The sequence below is a fragment of the Bubalus kerabau genome, chromosome 7 (genome assembly GCF_029407905.1).
Source record: "Bubalus kerabau isolate K-KA32 ecotype Philippines breed swamp buffalo chromosome 7, PCC_UOA_SB_1v2, whole genome shotgun sequence".
NCBI lineage: Eukaryota > Metazoa > Chordata > Mammalia > Artiodactyla > Bovidae > Bubalus > Bubalus kerabau.
This window is the reverse complement of record NC_073630.1, coordinates 120,190,748-120,210,354: the sequence shown is the minus strand read 5'-3', so window position 1 is coordinate 120,210,354 and position 19,607 is coordinate 120,190,748. Positions and strand designations below refer to the sequence as shown.

The 19,607-nt window shown below is 49.1% G+C and overlaps 1 protein-coding gene across 8 annotated transcripts in view; it reads left to right on the top strand.

The window, feature by feature from the left end:
• Positions 1-389: 389 nt before the first annotated feature.
• Positions 390-19,607, top strand: part of FAM193A (family with sequence similarity 193 member A) — a 156,042-nt gene continuing 136,824 nt past the window's right edge. For 2 of the 8 annotated variants that reach the window (XM_055589258.1, XM_055589255.1), the window contains exons 1-3: positions 14,388-14,644; positions 15,305-15,512; positions 15,643-17,608. In XM_055589258.1, coding sequence (XP_055445233.1) covers positions 17,432-17,608 — 177 coding nt within the window. In that variant the 5' untranslated portion in view covers positions 14,388-14,644; positions 15,305-15,512; positions 15,643-17,431. Of the gene's footprint in view, positions 519-2,145; positions 2,202-2,895; positions 4,802-14,384; positions 14,645-15,304; positions 17,609-19,607 lie in introns of those variants that run through there. The other 6 variants (XM_055589260.1, XM_055589257.1, XM_055589262.1 and 3 more) reach the window with 6 other exon arrangements.

Here is a 19,607-nt window from a genome sequence, read left to right as displayed (position 1 = left end):
AACCCAGGTCTCCTGCATTGCAGGCAGATTCTGAATACTGGAGTGGGTAGCCTATCCCTACTCCAGCGGATCTTCCGATGACCCAGGAATCGAGCCGGGGTCTCCTGCACTGCAGGCGGATTCTTTACCAACTGAGCTATCAGGGAAGCTGTGGGGAGGGGGGCAGCCCAAAACATTGCCCATCCAGTGGAGTGCTAAGACAAACACCCCCACCCTGTCAAACTCTACCTTCAGCAGCAAGGTCATTCAAGACCCACCAGGAGAAGTGAGGGGTCTTATTCTGCCTACATAATTGATCATATTAGCTCATTCTGGTTGTGGCACTAACCGGTCAGAGGATTAAAAGGCCGCGGCTGCAGCTGGGGCAAGAGTGAAGGTGAGGCGGTGGGTCCTGGCAGGCCCAGAGATGAAGGTTGTGGGGCCCAGGAAGAAATGCAAATGAAGGCCCTCGTACCATACACTCTAGCGCCAAGGTCCTCTGCATCTCGGCCCTGTAACCAACCATGGAGCCAAGTAAGGTAAAACCCGTCTCTTGTGTCTCGGTGTTTGTGAAGGGTGGAGCCCTCCTGAACACGAGGCCCGACGAGGGATCCCTGTGGTACGGGGCTGAGGGCAGACTTGTACCTGGGGCTTCCCGATGACGGGCAAGCGGCCCAGGCAGGAGGGTCCCGGCGGAGTGGCCCCACTGCAGGGCCGGGGAGGGCCTGACGGGGTTCGTGGCTTGTGCGGCGGGTGCATGCGAGGTCGTGAGGAGCGGCTGGACCGCCCTGAGACAGCGCAGGGTCGCAAGGTACCGGGAGCCCGGGCGGTGGCTGCAAAGGGGCAGCAGGAAGAAGACGAGGTGGGAAGGGCGCCTCCAGCCCAGCGATTCTAAGCGAGCGGCCAGGTCTGAAGGCTCGCGGCGGCCCCATCGCCCGGGGCGGGAGGCCCCTGACCAGCCCGGCAGCCAGACCCAGCGCTCTCCGTCCAGAAACGCGGCCCAGCCCCCGAGACGGGTCCTTCGAGTCCCACTGAGTCACCTGGACTCAGGCGAGGGCCCCGACCCAAGGTCACAGGGCCAACCAGTGGAGGAGGCGGATTCGAACCGGGCCAAGGTCACAGAGCCGTTCCCGGCGGGTCAGAACGGGGGCTCGCCTGCCCGACGCCATCCCGGGGCCGAACCCGGCTACGGACCCGCGGCGGGGGCGTGGGGCGCGGGGGCGTCTGGGAGCCTGTCAAAGAGGCGGAACTCTGTTCACCGCTGGCTCGTAGTTCGCTCACTCGGCCCCGCGCTGGGCCGGGCCCCTCCGCTCGACTACAAGTCCCAGAAGGCCGCGCGGCGCGGGCGGGGAGGGGGCCGCGCGGCTCGGGCCCGGGGTGACGTCACCTCCGCATTTCGCTCCCCTTGCCGCAGCCCCTCGCGGCGTCCGGGCGCTTGAGCGCACGCGGCCTGACGGGAATCGTAGTCCCCACACAGGGCGGCCTGAGCGGCGAGTGCGAGAGCGCGGACTCCAGCTCCCGGCGTGCCCCACGTGCCGGAGGCGTGTTAACGGCGGGCAGGGAGGGCGCGGCCGGAGGGGGAGCGGAGCTGGAGAGGGCGGAGTGAGGCGGGGAGGGGGGGGGCGGTGAGGGGGGGGAGGAGGGCGCCCACACCCCTCCCCCTCCCCGCCGCTCCTTCCCCCTCCCCCGACGTAAACTGGGATCCCTTTCCCCTTGTGTCCGCCATATTGGACTCTAACTCTGGTCAGCGGCGGCGCCGGGCCCGGTGGACTCGCCGTCGCTCCCGCCCAGCCGCCGCCCCACAGCTGCCGCCCGCCCGCCCGCCCGGAGGCGACCCCGCGCAGCGCCCTGCCCCCCCGCCCCCCGCCCGCGGCCGGCCAGAGCGTGTCCCGCCGCCGCCTCAGCCTCCCCGCCTTCCCCGCCCTCCGCCGCCGCCCGCGGCCCCGCGCCCACTCTGCGCCCTCCCCGCCCGCCCGCCCGCCATGAGCCCGGCCGACGCCAAGCGCGGGGCCAAGCGCCGGAAGAACAAGCGGGGCGGCGGCGGCGGCGGCTCGGGCGGGGGCAACGGCGGCGCGGGCGGCGGCAAGGCCGGCCCGGCGGCGGCGCTGCGCGGCTCCCAGGCCGCGGGCCTGGCGGCCCCGGGCGGCGCGGCGGCGGCGGCCAACGGGCCCCTCGGCGCGGGCGCGGGCGCGGGCGGCGCCGCCCCCGGAGGCTACTTTGAGGTAAGCGGCGGGGGGGCGAGGGCGGTAACGGTGCGGGGCCGGGGCCGGGCGGCTCGCGCGCTGACAGCCTCCCGCGGGGCCGGCGCGGGGGACCGCGGCCCCGGGCTGTGGGAGGCGCCCGGGGCCCGGCCGCCGCCAGGTGCCGCATCTCCCGGGAGCGCGCGGCGCCCACCTGCGCGGCGCTGTCACGGCCCGGGCCGGGGCCGCCTCGGCCCGCGGCGGGCCCGTCCTTGAGGTTTACTCGGGTGCGATTCCGGAGCCGCTGGGCGTCAGGTGGACGCGAGCGAGGCTCGCCGCGCGTGCCCACCTCCTTCCTCCGCGCCCGGCGCACGGTCATCGCCGAGCGCCGCCTCCAAGTTTTCTTGTGCTCCTCCGAAACGGTCATTTGAAAAAAGAGACTGGCAGCCCTCGCAAGTGGCGGCCCTGGCGCTTCACCCCCTGCTCTTTGAAAGTGTTTATAGAGGTAATGAGTGGTCTGGTTACTCAGGTATATATTTGAATCGTCATTTTTTTTTGTTTCTTTCTTTCTTCTGTCTTTGAATACAGCAGCACACACTGCCGCTGCTAGCTGTGGATGGCTGCCACTTTTATTTCGCTCTTGGTCACAACACTTTGCAAGACCCAGGACTGGTACGCGGGTGTGCAGTTGGCAGTCATTTCCACTCGTTCAGTCGGCTGCTGAAATGGATTTTTTTTTTTTTTTCAGGAGTTTGTGTTGTTAGGACTGTTTTAAGTTGCTTTGAAGACATTTGCAGCAGTGAAAACAACCGAAAGCCTCGTAAGAAGTATTTATTTGTGTGCCCGTTTCTGAGACAGAAATTGTGTTATGCGGGATTGTAAATGTTATGTTGGAACGATAGGTAGTGAGAACAGATAAGAAATCATTGCACGTGGCATGGCTCTCTGGTCCTGATATTATTATCTGAATACATAGTAATGTGTGTGGGCTTTAGTTGTAGCTTATAGGGTTTGGGTGTTCTCTGCAGTTGTTGGAACTTTCTTTATATTGTCAGCTTTGTTTTGGGTCACAGCCCTGCATTTCACAGTCTTCAGAGCTTGCCATTTTCCAGTACACTGGAGAGCAAAACTGGTGTCGTTCTTAGGATACAGGATGAGGCTTACGCATTTGCATGGATAGAGTGCAAATTAAGGGCCGTGTTTGCTGCTTCTGGGGAGGGGAGGCAGGGAGGTCTGTTTTAGCAAATTCTTTACAAAAATGTTGATAATATTGGCTGCAGCTGGATGTAAAATACACCCATTTTTATTGATTTAATAAAAAGAAATTGGTGGCACAATAAAAATTCTTACAGTAGTCTTTCACACCATTCTAGGTTTTAATAATTCTCACTTATTTTGCATTATTTAGCTAAAATAACCTTTTAGTTATATTCGAATGACACTTTTCAAACTTGGATAACTGTCTGCCTAGTATTAATTATCTTGACAGGAATTTTTTTTTTTTTTTCTGTTAAATTTATGAGTTCAGAGTTTGGACCGTGTCCCACTATAAGAACTAAATACCTTGAGACTTATACTGCTCTGCACACACCCTGCACTCACACATGTACACACACTCTCACACTGCAGGGTTTACAAAACGATACTCTGATCCTTTCTGGTATCTTCTGTTTCGCTCAGTTTCATTAACAGTAATGGTGGTTGTAATACACGGATTATTATGTACTGTTGAGTTGTGACCTGCACCTTGGAAAACATTCTCTTCTACTGTACTTTGAAGTTTTCAAGCTGTGTCTTTACTTTTAAAAGTACTTCACAAGTGTTTTATTAATAACATATCAAAGATACTGTTTATGGTAACAGGTGACACCAATCACAAAAATTCTTTGTGTAATTCTGGAACCTCTGAATTGTTTCCCCTCAGATGGTGAGCTTTTTGGGACACCTCATCTGGGGCAGAAGAGCCACCCCAAACAGTGTTGGTCAACGAGTAACGGTAAATGGGTGCTGGCCCTGTGTTTCCCAGGCAGGCTTACGGTTCTCGGGGCGCCTCGTTTCCATCTCTGGGTTCACCTGGGCAGAAGGTGCCTGAGAGGAGTGAGAGTAGGCGGGCTGTCTGGATTCTCAGGAGGGGTCTTCACTCCCCTGTCAGCATGCTGCGCAGGCCCCGCGCATGGACCCAGGACTGCCACCGTTGGAGGTGGCCTTGAGGCAAAGAGGGCGCTTCCACGTGCAGTTGGGGGGAAATGAGGACTGTGGGATGAGTAGGAAACAGCTTAGCTCCTAGAGTCTTTGGCCCATAGCACAGCTCTGTACACAAAATATGCAAAGCCAGGGGACACAGACTTGCTAGGCTCTGTGCCCTGAGGCACAGCCTCACACTGCCCGGCTTTGTAGGCTCCCAGCTTCTCGTGTTGTTGGGAGAATTAAACGGTTGAAGGCTGGCAAGTGGGCACACGGGGTTGTGTGTGAATCGGACCCTTACTGTCAGGAAGCCAGCCTGGCTGGCTCTGCAGGCGCCCTGCTGCAAGACGCCATCGATGAAGCTTTCTCACTCGTGACATGAGGATGTAAAGATGATGACACGTGTCTTGGCCAGTCCTGTTCTAACAGCCACGTGTGCTGGTCTGTGTGAAAAGTTGGTAGGTGAAGGATATTATGAAAATATCTTGCTTTTTTGCATCCCTATTTTAAAATATAATTTTCATAACATTCATGATGCATTAAGTGAAGAGAGAAGCTTACAAAATAAAAAAGTGAGTGTGGGAATGTCCTGGTGGTCCAGTGGTGAGGACTCCACACCGCTGAGGACATGGTCTCAACCCCTGGTCAGGGAGCTGAATCCAAGCCGCACAGCGTGGCTGAAAAAGCAAAACGTTGAAGAGAACAGTGTTTGTAGTAAGGATCCAGTTTTGTAAAGTATCTGTGTGTATATATATATCTGCATAGGAGAGTATGCAGATTTTTGTATTGTGGAAATTGAGCCATGAAATTAGCTGTTGGGGTATCAGTTTACATAAAATGTACACGTATGGAGGGCTCAGATGGGCATTTAGGACTCTTTTGTAATGCTGTTAGAGGTTTATGTGGAGAAGGAAATGGCAACCCACTCCAGTGTTCTTGCCTGGAGAATCCCAGGGACGGGGGAGCCTGGTGGGCTGCTGTCGGTGGGGTCGCAAAGAGTCAGACATGACTGAAGTGACTTAGTAAGTAGTAGTAGAGGTTTATGACAGGAAGCTGTTTGGGGTACAAATCAAGGTATACAGTGATACTACAGTTTGAAAATCATAGAACATGCTGCATAGGGAGCATTTTTGTTGATAATAACGTAAATCCTTTTTTGTTGCTAAAAAACTGGCAAGAAGAATTTATTAACGTTTCAGTTTTGTTCAGTCGCTCAGTCATGTCTGACTCTTTGTGACTCCATGGACTGCAGCACGCCAGGCTTCTTCACCAACTCCCGGGGTTTACTCAAACTCACGTCCATTGAGTTGGTGATGCCATCTAGCCATCTCATCCTCTGTCCTCCTCCTGCCTTCGATCTTTCCCAGAATCAGGGTCTTTTCCAATGAGTTAGTTCTTCGCATTAGGTGGCCAAAGGATTGGAGGTTCAGCTTCAGCATCAGTCCTTCCAGTGAAGATTCAGGACTGATCTCCTTCAGAATGGACTGGTTGGATCTCCTTGCAGTCCAAGGGACTCTCAAGAGTCTTCTCCAACACCACAGTTCAAAAGCATCAATCCTTCGGCTCTCAGCTTTCTTCAGAGTCCAACTCTCACATCCATACATGACCACTGGAAAAACCGTAGCCTTGACTAGACGGACCTCTGTCGGTGAGGTTAACATCTGTGCTTTTCAATATGCTATCTAAGTTGGTCATAACTTTCCTTTCAAGGAGAAGGTGTCTTAATTTCATGGCTGTAGTCGCCATCTGCAGTGATTTGGAAACCCAAGAAATTAATAATTAAAATGTTAATGTTTAAGGGTCATCATACAGTGTATCCTCCTAGAGAAGGACATGGCAACCCACTCCAGTATTCTTGCCTGGAGAATCCTATGGACAGAAGAGCCTGGCGAGCCCCAGTCCGTGGCATCGCAGAGGGTTGGACATGACTGCAACTAAGACACAGCACGTGCAGTGTGTCCTCCGGTGAGACGGTGTGATTGTGGATCTTGGAGCACGCTGCGGTCTGTAGCGGCCTTCCCCGTGCCGCACGCAGAGCTGCCACGATGAGATGATGCTCACTCATCACTCTCGGGGGCTGGTCTTCATTGCTTTCTGTAATTGCAGTGAACAGGGTGCTTTCTGGTTGGCGGCCGTGGGCTTCTCACTGCGGAGGCCTCGTTGTTGAGCACTGGCTCTGGGGCACGGGGGCGCCAGTAGCTGCGGCTCCCAGGCGCTAGGCACAGGCTCGGTCGTGGTGGCACTATGGATTCGTTACTCCGAGGCGCGTGGGGTCTTCTTGGATCAGGGATCAAACCTGTACCACCTGCATTGGCAGCCGGATTCTTTACCAGTGAGTCACCAGGGAAGGTCCTGGTTTGCATTTGCTTCAGTGACCTGAGGAAGTAGGTCCGGTAAAGATCTAGAACCTTGTGTGATTCAGAAAGGTTTGCAGTGGGTAAGGCCACAGGGAGTGTCTCTGTGTGCAGTATTCTTTGTGTGTGTGCACACCCATGGGACCAGTATTTGGACATAGGCAATATGGATAAAAAAGTATTCCCAGTACCCTAGAATGTGCCCATGTTCCCCTCCTCGTCATCCTCACTGTTCTTGGTGTGTTGCCTGTGTCTGATTTTCACATAAAAGTGCTCTGCGGTAGGCAGGGCTCTCCGGCTCAACAGTGTATTTGAGTCCATTCCTGTTGTTGATGCAGCAGTTCGCCATTCCTTTTCACGGCATGCAGTTTCCATTGTGCGACTATCCCGCAACTTAACCATTCTAATATTGACGGACATTGGGCTCATTTTATTTCATGACTGATACAAATCCGGCTGGTATGCACATTCCTGTACATGTCTTTTGGTGGATAGGGGGCTCCTTTTGGTCGAGTGTAAACCCGAAGTGGAATTGCTCAGTATATATGTGGCTTGACTTTAAAGATACCGTTAGAATTTTTCCAAGTGGTTTTATTATATGCTAATTAAAAAATTAACATGTAGTTACATCTATCTATTTATCTATCTGTATATTGTCAGTACAGCTCAGGCGCTCAGTCGTGTCTGACTCTTTGTGACCCGATGGACTGCAGCACTCCAGGCCTCCCTGTCCATCACCAAACTCCCAGAGCTTGCTCAGACTCATGTCCATCAAATCGGTGATGCCATCCAACCATCTCATCCTCTGTCGTCCCCTTCTCCAGCCTTCAATCTTTCCCAGCATCAGGTCTTTTCTAGTGAGTCAGTTCTTCGCATCAGGTGGACAGCATCAGTCCTTCCAGTGAATATTCAGGACTGATTTCCTTTAGGATGGACTGATTGGATCTCCTTGCAGTCCAAGGGACTCTCAAGAGTCTTCTCCAGCACCACAGTTCAACAGCATTAACTCTTCGGTGCTCAGCTTTGTTTATGGTGACTATTGGAAAAACCATAGCTTTGACTAGACGAACCTTTGTCAGCAAAGTAATGTCTCTGCTTTTTAACAGACTGTCTAGCTTGGTCATAGCTTTTTTCCAAGGAGCAAACGTCTTTTAATTTCATGGCTGTAGTCACCATCTGCAGTGATTTTGGAGTCCAAGAAAATAAAGTCTGTCACTGTTTCCATTGTTTGCCCAGCTATTTGCCATGAAATGATGGGACCAGATGCCAATATCTTAGTTTTCCGAATGTTGAGTTTTAAGCCAACTTTTTCACTCTCTTCCAGTTGCATCAAGAGGCTCTTGAGTTCTTCTTCACCTTCTGCCATAAGGGTGGTGTCATCTGTGTATCTGAGGTTACTGGTATTTCTCCCAGCAGTCTTGATTCCAGCTTGTGCTTCATCCAGCCCGGCATTTCTCAAGATGTACTCTGCATAGGATGACAATATGCAGTCTCGATATACTTTCCCGATTTGGAACCAGTCTGTTGTTCCACGTCCAGTTGTAACTGATGCTTTTTTGACCTGTATACAGATTTCTCAAGAGGCAGGTAAGGTGGTCTGGTATTCCCATCTCTTGAAGAATTTTCCACAGTTTGTTGTGATCCACAGAGTCAAAGACTTTGTCATAATCAATAGAGCAGAAGTAGATGTTTTTCTGGAATTCTCTTGCTTTTTTCTATGATTCAATGGATGTTGGCAGTTTGGTTCCTCTGCCTTTTCTAAATCCAACTTTAACATCTGGAAGTTCTCGGTTCATGTACTGTTGAAGCCTGGCTTGGAGAATTTTGAGCATTACTTTGCTAGCGTGTGAAATGAGTGCAGTTGTGCGGTAGTTTGAACATTCTTTGGCGTTGCACTTTGTCGGGATTGGAACGAAAACTGACCTTTTCCAGGCCACTGCTGAGTTTTCCAAATTTGCTGACACATTGATTGCAGCACTTTCACAAGCCTCATCTTTTGGGATTTGAAATAACTCAACTGGAATTCCATCACCTCCACTAGTTTGTTCGTAGTGATGCTTCCGAAGGCCCACTTGACTTCACATTCCAGGATGTGTGGCTCTAGGTGAGTGATCTTTTTTTTTATAGTTATGCTGTGTATTGTTGTCATCTCTTAATATCTTCTGCTTCTGTTAGGTCTATACCATTTCTGTCCTTTATTGTGCCCTTCTTTGCATGAAATGTTCCCTTGGTATCTCTAATTTTCTTGAAGAGATCTCTAGTCTTTCCCATTCTATTGTTTTCCTCTATTTCTTTGCATTGATCACTGAGGAAGGCTTTCTTATCTCTTTTCTATTCTTTGGAACTTTGCATTCAAATGGGGATATCTTTCCTTTTCTCCCTTGCCTTTTGCTTCTCTTCTTTTCTCAGCTATTTGTAAGGCCTCCTCAAGCAACCATTTTGCCTTTTTGCCTTTGTTTTTCTTGGGGATGGTCTTGATCACTGCCTCCTGTACAATGTCACGAACCTCTGTCCATAGTTATTCAGGCACTCTCTATTATCTAATCCCTTGAATCTATTTCTCACTTCCACTGTATAATCCTAAGGGATTTGTTTTAGGTCGTACCTGAATGGTCTGGTGATTTTCCCTACTTTCTTCAATTTAAGTCTGAATTAGGCAATAAGGAGTTCATGATCTGAGCCACAGTCAGCTTCCAGTCTTGTTTTTGCTGACTGTATAGAGCTTCTCCTTCTTCAGCTGCAAAGAATATAATCAGTCTGATTTCGGTATTGACCGTCTGGTGACGTCCATGTGTAGAGTCTTCTCTTGTGTTGTTGGAAGAGGGTGTTGCCATGACCAGTGTGTTCTCTTGGCAGAACTCTGTTAGCCTTTGCCCTGCTTCGTTTTGTACTCCAAGGCCAAACTTGCCTGTTACTCTAGGTATCTCTTGACTTCTACTTTTGCATTCCAGTCCCTTATAATGAAAAGGACATGTTTTTTGGGTGTTAATTCTAGAAGATCTTGTAGGTCTTCATAGAACCATTCAACTTCAGCTTCTTCGGTATTAATAGTTGGGGCATAGATGTGGATTACTGTGATATTGAATGGTTTGCCTTGGAAACGAACAGAGATCATTCTGTCGTTTTTGAGATTGCACCCAAGTACTGCACTTTGGACCCTTTTGTTGGCTATGAGGGCTACTCCATTTCTTCTAAGGGATTCTTGCCTGCAGTAAGTAGTAGATATAGTGGTCATCTGAGTTAAATTCGCCCATTCAAGTTGATTTTAGTTCACTGATTCCTAAAATGACGTTCACTCTTGCCATTTTCTGTTTGACTCTTTCCAATTTGCCTTGATTCGTGGACGTAACATTCCAGGTTACTATGCGTTATTGCTGTATCTGTCTATATAGGTAGATAGATGTGTGTGTGCGTGTGTGATGGTTAGTCACTAAGTCGTGTCCGACTCTTGAGATCCCGTGGACTTTAGGCCACCAGGCTCCTCTGTCCATGGAATTTTCCAGGCAAGAATTCTGGTGTGGGTTGACATTTCCTTCTCCAGGGGATCTTCCCCACCCAAGGATCAAACCAGGGTCTCCTGCATTGCAACTGGTCTCTTGGATTGTAGGCAGATTCTTTTTACCGACTGAGCCGCCAGGGAAGCCTTCTGTATGTGTGTGTGTGTGTGTGTGTTCATGTGTATATATGTACACACACACACACACACACACACACACACACACGTTCATATGTATACACATGCAGTGTGGCTTGCGGGATCTCAGTTCCCCGAACAGAGACTGGACCTGGGCTGTGGCAGTGAAAGCTTGGCATCCTGACTGCTGAGCCACCAGGGAGCCCTGCCCGCTGCATGTGCAGCTTCGTGTGTCTCCGTCAGTGCGCGGAGCAGCGCCGTTGCCCAGACAGGCTCCCTGCAGCTGCTCCTGTGCGGTCGCTCTCCTCCCTGCCCCACTGTGGACAGTCATGACTTTGTTACTATGGCTTTGTCTTCTTGGGAAGTCATATAGATGGGATCATACGGTCTGTAACGTTGTGAGGCTGGTTCCTTTCACTCGGCATAGTCACTTTGAGTTTCATCCCGATTTTTGCAGGTTTCAGCAGCTTGTTCCTGTCCACTGCCAGGTGGTATTCTGTTGTATGGGTGGATTGCCGTTACCATCTTCTGTTGGTGGACACTGGGGTTCTTTCAGTTTTTGTTGGTAATGAATAGAGCTCCTGTAAAACATGTGTGTACAAGTTTTCATATGAAAGTAAATTTTCATTTCTCTAGGGTGAATACCAAGGAATGGGAGCAGGGTCAGTGGTAACGTTGTAAGAAACTGCCAAACTATTTTCTGAGCAGCTGTACTGTTTTAACTTCCTGTGAGCAGAGGTGAGAATTCAGGTGCTCTGCATCCATGCCAGTTCTCGATACTGTTAGATGTTATTTTGTGCTGAGTTGCTTCAGTTGTGTCCAACTGTGGGACCCTGTGGACTGTAGCCCACCAGGCTCCTCTGTCCTAGGGATTCTCCAGGCAAGAACACTGGAGTGGGTTGCCATGCCCTCCTCAGATGTTACTTTAATCATTAATAATAGGTATGTAGTGGTGTTGTGATTTAGTTTACATTTCCCTAGTGACTACTGTTACTGAACACTTCATTTATTTGCCATTCTTGTATCCTCTTGGATGGAGTGTTTAAGACTTTGCTTTTTTTTTTACTTGTTTTATTTTCTTACTTTTGACTTTTGAGAATTCTTGGTAATTCTTGTTATGAATCTTAGGTCAGATTTGTGATTTGCAAAAACAGTTTCAGGCTGTAGCTAGTCTTTAAATTCCATCAACTTTTTGTTTTCTTGCAAAGAAAAATTAAATTTTGATGAAGTTCAACTTTCCAGATTTTTTTTTATAAATCATACTTTTTGGTATCATGTCAAAGAACTATTTGTTTGATAAAATCTCATAAAGATTTTTTTCTGTATTTTCTTCTAAAAATGCCCTAGTTTTACATTTAGATCTGTGATTCATTTTGAGTTGATCTCGTATCAGGTATCATTATGGGCAGGATGGATGTCAGGTTCGTCCCAAACCCGTTTGTTCTACCCTTTCTCCATTGAATTGACTTTTCACTTGGGTCAGAAATCAGTTGGGCTCGTTGGTGTGGGTTGTTTCTGGGCTGTATTCTGTCCAGTGATCTCTGCGTCGGTCTCAGTGCTTGTGCCACGCTGTCTCACTTACTGTGGGTCTTATACATTAGTAAGATGATTCCTCCAGCTTAAAATTGTTTTTGCTGTTTGGTCATTTCACTTTTCCATACATTTTAGAATCAGCTTGTCTGTGTCTACAAATAATTCTACTTGGGCCTTGATTAGAGTAGCATTAAATCTGTGGTCAGTTTGGTGGAGAATTGACATGTATACTGTATTGAATCCTCCAGTCTGTGGACATGGTGTGTGGTTCTGTTAAATTTATTTGGTCATCTTTGATTTTTTAAAAATTGACATAGCATTGATATACAGCACATCTTTGATTTTTTTCACCAGTATTTTGTACTATAGTATCCAGCATACATATCCTTTACATGTTTTGTTAGATTCATAAAGTATTCCATTTTTTTCAACTTCTGTAAATGGTGTTTTGAAGAATTTCTGTTTCTATTCATTGCTAGTATATAAAAGTTATTAATTTTTGTGTATTCAACTTTTATCTGTTGATCTTGCTAAAATCATGTATTCTGGGAATTTTTTTGTGGATTTACACTTTAAAAAAATATTTGCTGCACTGGGTCTTCATTGCAGCACGTGGGACAGTCGATCTTTAGCTGTGGGGCTCCTGTGATGGGAGCATGGGGTCTTAGCCACTGGAACGCCAGGCAGGTCCCTTGCTGCATCTGCTTTTATAAGGTATGTGTGAATAGTTTTCTTAGGTTTCCCTTGCCCGGCTTTGGTGTCAGTGTGACGCTGGCCTCATAAAGCAAATTAAGAATTGTCCCTTCTCTGTTAGTAGCTTGCGCTTTCTGGAGAGCTGGTCCATCTCATCTTAACTGTTGAGTTTATGTGTGAATTGTCTGTAGTGTTCCTTTTATCCTTTTAATGTCTGTGAGGATTCTGTGTTCTCTCTTTGATTCCTGATACTGTTTATTTGTCTTCTCTCTTTTCTGCCAGTCTTTCTAGAGGGTTTTCAAGTTTTTAATCTTTTTAAAGAACCAGCTTTTAGTTTTATTGTTTTTTTCTCTTGTCTTTGTTTTTATTTCATTAATTAAAAAAATTTTTTTTTGAAAAGTTTATTTCTTACTCTTTGTCTTATTTCTTGCTTTGAGTTTGTTTTGATTTTTCTTTTTCTAATTCCTTAAAGTAGAGGCTTGGATTATTGATTTGAGATTATTCTTCTTTCTTAAAAATATGTATTTTCAAGATAACGTATTTCCTAATATACATACACGTGTGCATGCTGTATACTCTAGGCCGTAATTTAGCTTCATCCCACAAATTTTGGTGTTGTACTTGAATTTTCATTCAATTTAAAATATTTTCTAATTTCCCTTGAATCTTCTTCTTTGATATTATTTACAAGTCTGTTGTTTAGGGGCTTCCTTGGTGGTCTGGTGGTAGAGAGCCTGCCTTCCATCTCTGGGCACGGGGGCTCTGTCCCTGGCGAGGGAACTGAGGTCACGCACACCTGCAGCTGGTCTGAAGCTGCACCACAGCGAGCAGCCTGCACACCGCAGCGAAGGCCTTCGTGTGCCTGAGACCTGCCGCAGCCACGCAATTAGGTAAAAAGGTTGTCGTTTAATTTATCATGTTACTGACTTGTAGTCTAATTCCAGTATGGTCAGAGAACAGCTTTTATGATTTTAATTCTTTGAAAAATTTTAAGGTTTTAATGGTCTGTGTTGGTGACTATTGCTTATGTACTTTAAAACATGTAAATTCTGCTGTTATTGAGTGGAGTGTTTGCTTGAATGTCAAGTTAAATTATTTTAATTCTGTAGTTTTAAGAGTTTTTATTGGGAGATGGTTGATTTACAACATCGTGTTTCAGGTGTATAGCAGAGTGAGTGGGTAATTCGCTAATTGCATTTCTTGATGGCTTTTTGGTTACTAGTTCTGTCAGTCACTGAGAGCGGAGAGTTGGAGGCTGGGGCTGAAATTGTGGGTTTCTTGGTTTCTCCTCACAGCTGAGTGTTGTGTTGTGACTTCACAGCACTGTTGTTCGTGCATATGCGTTTTTCATTGTTACGTCTTTTGGTGACTTGATCCTCTTTTTTCATTTAGGTTATGTTCGTCTTATCCCTGGCAGTTTTCTTGGCTCTGAGGCCTACTTCGTCTGATACTACAGAACCACTTTAGTCTGTTTTAATTGGTGTTTGTGTGATACAGCCTTTTCTGTTATTTTGCTTTTAACCTATGTTCTTTTACTTAGTGGATTTCTTATAGACAGCTGCTTGATTATTTTCGTCAATCATGCCTATTCCTATGTTCATCTTACTTGTATTTCATTCACTTGAAATACTCTTACTACCTTGAGGCCTTTTTTCCTGGGTAGATTACTGAGTGTCTACTTGGCGGCACTGTAGGGCGCTTCTCTGCATTCTACGGCGTGCTCTTTTTTGACTCCACCGGCCTTCTGAATACGCATGGGGGCACAAGGTGACTTGATTTTAGAGACCGTATAACCAGCATGAGCTGAAATGGAGTAATTTGTATCTCGAGGGCGTGCAAGACATTTTTTTTAACTGTACGATCACTGTTCTAGATTGCTGTTGCTCCCGCAGCTGTGTGTGACTCTTCCGGACCCCACGGGCGGTGGCGCGCCGTGCCCCCCTGCCCCTCGCCGTCTCCCGGTTGCCCAGGCTCACGTCTGTTGCATCAGTAGTGCCATCCAGCCATCTCATCTTCTGACGCCCTCTTCTCCCCTCAGTCTTTCTCAGCATCAGGGACTTTCCCAATGGGTCGGCTGTTCGCATCAGGTGACCAAAATATTGGAGTTTTAGCGTCAGCATCAGTCCTTCCAATGAGTATTCCAGGTTGATTTCCTTTAAGACTGACTGGTTTGATCTCCTTGCTGTACAAGGGACTCTTGAGTCGCCCCAGCACCACAGATTGAAGGCATCAATTCTTCGGCGCTCTGCCTTCTTTAACAGTCCGGCTCCCCGGTTTCTAGATTATTTTAGAGTAATTCCAGTAATGTTTGTGGCATTTAATTATCACGTCTCCTGTGGAAATGAACTGTTTTTCATTCATAAAACACAAAGAACATTTTTCTCCCAAATTAACTACATTATTAGTTACATGTTGAAACTTAAGAAGAAGTTAGTAGATTTAACGTCTCATGACCCAGGAATTTTATTTTTTTATAAACTTTTCATTTTGGAATAGTTTTAGACTTACAGAAAAGTTGCAAAGTTAGTATAGAGAGTTCTCATACTCCCTTCAGCCAACTTTTCCTAATGTTGACATCTTCCTTAACCTTGGTGTATTTGTCAGAACTAAGACATTGCAAATGGTACAGTATTATTAACTACAGACTGTCTGGGTTTCACTAAGTTTTCTGCAAATACCCTATTTGTGTTCTTGGATTGATTCCGGGACATCTCATTGCATTTAGTGACCCCCAGTTTTTTCTCTAGAAGTGCGTGGCAGTTGTTCCAGTGTGGTGAATAGCCTGGCAGGGGAGCCGCTGTCCCCAGTTCCTGCTGAGAGCCGGGCTGCCTCTGTGGAGGCTCCTAAAGGCGGGCATCGGTGCTGGTGCGTCCCGCCCGACGGTCGGGACAGCCTGGAGAAGGCGGTTAGCAGCCCTCTGCCAGAGCTGTTTGGCTGCCTTGGTAAGGAAATCCCGTAAGTGGATTCTTGATGCTCCTTGTAATAATATTGTTGTTGGTGTCTGGTTTTAAAAGCATGAAAAGCAACATCACTCACTAAGTGGCTTAAATCGTAGCTACAGTCAGTATTATTTTTATTTTTTGAGTGTACCACATGGCTTGCGGGACCTCAGTTTCCCAGTCAGGGAATAAACCTGGGCCACCTCAGTGAAAGTGCCGAACCCTAATGACTGGACCACCAGGGACTCCCCAGTGCTCTCTGTTCCTGTCAAAGAACGGTAAGGCAGTTGTATCTCACTTTAAAAGAGAGAAAGCAGGAAGGCCGGCTCTCCCAGCTAGTCATCCCCGCTGCGTCTCTGCATACGTGTGCTGACTGTCCTCCGTGTGTGTGCACGTTTACTGGTGCCCATGCTGCTCCGGTTGGAGTGCTGGCACGGGCAAGTCAGGACTTACAGAGCCTCGGAGCTGAGCGGGGCGTCACAGAACACACATCTGTTGCCCGGCAGTGCTTGCTGCCTGAGGAAACCGAGGCCCGGAGAGGCGAGCTGGAAGATTCCTGTGATGGTCCCGGTGCGGGTCCCCGCTTGCAGCCTTCAGCTCCTGGTGGCGCTGGTTGCTGACCAGTAACTGCCCAAGAGACAGAGTCCTCCTGTTACTGTGGTCTTGCTTGTCTCACCCCAGGCTGCACAGCGTCTCCTTCCCCGCGCCCGGTGTCACCCCCGCTCTTCACCTTCTCTGCACGTAAATGCACGCTGGCCTGAGCGGCTGGAGCCCTTGCCCGTCCTTGCTGACACCTTTCTTTGTTCTCCCTCCCGCGCGTTGCCTCCCAGACTCTGGCTGAACTGCAGGTTCCCATCCGTCTTGCTCTCAGCCAGCTTCCTTCCGCCTGCTGCCACCCCGCGTCTGGCACCGGAGCAGCCACGGTGCTCTGCTCGCGTGGTGCGGCCTGCACAGCGGGAGCGGGCTGTGCCCTGTGGTGCTGCGTCTTTTTTTTTTAAATACTCACTTGGGTGTGTTAGCTCTTAGCTGTGGCATGGGGGATCTTGTGTCGTTGAGGCCTGGGGGATCTTTAGTTGCAACATGTGGGAGCTAGTTCCCGGACCAGGGGTGGCACCCATGTCCCCTGCACTGACAGGTGGCTTCTTAACCTGAGGCCCGCCGGGGATGCCCCTGTTGGGGCTGCCTCTGCCCAGCGCTGTCCTTGCTGCTTTGCTCGCTCACTGCTCTGTCTCTCCAGGGGGCCACGTCCTGTCCGTGTGGCAGGTGCTGCCTTCAGCAGCCTGGGCTCCCTTGGTGCCTGTCCTCAGTTTGGCCACAGCCCTGGGTTACAACAGATCACAGACCCCAGTTTACAGGGCTGTTCTCTCTAAAGTGAGCTCCGAGGCTTATCCAGCACGTGGTACACGCTGAGAAGCTTTCCTCTGAAACCCAGCCAGGTCACGTGAGCTCCTGCAACTCCACCCTCTTCCCCTTTTTCCTGAAGTGTGTTGTTCTTGTCTTCTAATTTGGAAAGAAACGTTGTCTTTGTTGTTTTTCCACAGTTAATCCTATACTCCAGAGGTTCTAACTGTCGATTTGAACAAGTCTGTTAACCCCAGAAGCTCGCGGCAGTGTGTGTGAGCACGGCCTGGCTCTCTCCACATCATCCCTCCTTTCCTGTCTTGAACCCTTCCTCCTCTGTTGGGCTGTGTTCGTTAGCAGTGAGCTTTTGCTGCTACTGCTGCTAAGTCGCTTCAGTCGTGTCCGACTCTGTGCGACCCCATAGACAGCAGCCCACCAGGCTCCGCCGTCCCTGGGATTCTCCAGGCGAGAACACTGGAGTGGGTTGCCATTTCCTTCTCCAATGCATGAAAGTGAAAAGTGAAAGTGAAGTCGCTCAGTCGTGTCTGACCCTCAGCAACCCCATGGACTGCAGCCCACCAGGCTCCTCTGTCCATGGGATTTTCCAAGCAAGAGTACTGGAGTGGGTTGCCATTGCCTTCTCCGAGTGAGCTTTTGCGCTTACCGTTTTTTCCTTCCCTCTCAGTCTGTCTCTTGCCCTTCACTAGCCATTCAGCCACATCTCTGTCGGACCTTTCCCGCCTAGCTGCCGCCAGATCCCGTGGAACGCTGGTGAGTACTGCTGCTTCTCTTCCTTCACCCTCAACTCCCGCTTCCCCCTTACGCGCCTCTTTCACCTGCCACTTTAATCAGCCTTCCCCGAGACCACCGTGACCTTCTTACCAACTCCTGTGGCTGTCTTTCAGTCCTGGTATCTTTTGAGTTTGTTGCATCTGACCTTGACTGCACGTGCCTTTCTGGAACACTCCTTTTCTGTTCTCCGTGGCACTGTCCTGCTCCCTCTCCCCCTGTGCTTGAGCGTTCACCTCGATGCCGGGGAGTCTATGTTCAGCTCTTCCTCTCAGGTTCAGATTTACGCTTGGTGTTTTTACCATGTGTTGGTAGAGGTCTCTGATCTTAGTTACAAACTCGGAGGGTTGATAAAAGTCTAACATTGTGCTCCTACTCACTAGAATGGTGGTGGAGGCCTGTTTTCCCCTCATCTGTACCAAGTGAACTCAGCTGGCCCATGTTTAGACTTTGAAGTAGGGCTTAGGTATTACTAGTTTGTTTGCTAGAAAACTTAGCAAGAGGTGCTTTTGTCTGAAGATCTCAGGCCGGCTCTGTGTGGTTGTCCGCTGGACACGTCTGTCAGGTGAGAAAGTTGTGCTTGATATTAATCTTGAAGGTCTTTCCAACGTTGTATCATAAACTGAGTGTGATTGCCACTCCTTAGTCACACACTTAGACTGCCCGTCGCCCAGGAGAGGGGCCTCAGGCGTGTGGAATATGCAGAGGCCCACGTGGAGTAGGTGAGGTGCTCCCTGGGGCCGCGCGAAGAGCAGGTTGGTCCGTATGTTCAGGTGAGACACGCATTCATAGACGCTTCGTGTGGGTCGAGGCTGACAACCGCACTTGATCTGTCCGTAGGAATCAGGAGTCTCGCATGATTCCTGCGGTGTCCTGAGGCAAGAGAGGATGCTTGTGCGCTTGGCGGAGTGTTGACGCCTATGGCAGTTAATGAGTGCTCATTACGTAAGTTCATTACTTTGCTAGTTTTAATTAAACTGGGCCTCAGAAAACAGGTAGTCTTAAAAGGAAGCCTGGGTTGGAGAGAAGGCCAGTAACGGAGCACAGGAGCCAGGAGCCAGAAAGGAGACGGGCGGCAGAGCCGCCGCCGCTGCCTCCTGTGTCAGCCCTTTGTCAGCCGCAGAGTGAGGCTGGGAACACACAGGCGACGCAGAGCTTATTTCAAGTGTGACGTTCTATTCAGATTTACTAACGGCGTGTCCAGAGTGGCTGTCGTGTCTTGAGATGTTAGACAAGGAAAGCAGAGAGCCTCACGGTCACAGTGTCCACAGGCTAAGCACACGGAGGAGAAGCAGCACCTACCTGTTGTGCAGCCATGTTTAAAGTCGTAACAGTGCTGCATCTAGTACATACACAGTTTCATTAAGCTTAAGCATGGACTACTTTTATTTTTATTGGAATGTAGTTGTTATACAGTTCAGTTCAGTCGCTCTGTTGTGTCGGACTCTTTGTGACCCCATGGACTGCAGCACGCCAGGCCTCCCTGTCCATCACCAACTCCCAGAGCTTGCTCAAACTCATGTGCATTGAGTCGGTGATGCCATCCAGCCATCTCAACCTGTTGTCCCCTTCTCCTCCTGCCCTCAATCTTTCCCAGCATCAGGGTCTTTTCCAATGAGTCAGTTCTTTGCATCAGGTGGCCAAAGTATTGGAGTTTCAGCTTCAGCATCAGTCCTTCCAGTGAGTATCCAGAACTGATTTCCTTTAGGATGGACTGGTTGGATGTCTTTGCAGTCCAAGGGACTCTGAAGGGACTTCTCCAGCACCACAGCTCAAAAGTACTTCGGCGCTCAGCTTTCTTTATGGTCTAACTCTCACATCCATACATGACTCCTGGAAAAACCATAGCCTTGATTACACGGACCTTGGTCAGCAAAGTAATGTCTCCGCTTTTTAATATGTTGTCTAGGTTTGTCATAGCTTTTCTTCCAAGGAACAAGTGTCTTAATTTCATGGCTGCAGTCACCATCTTCAGTGATTT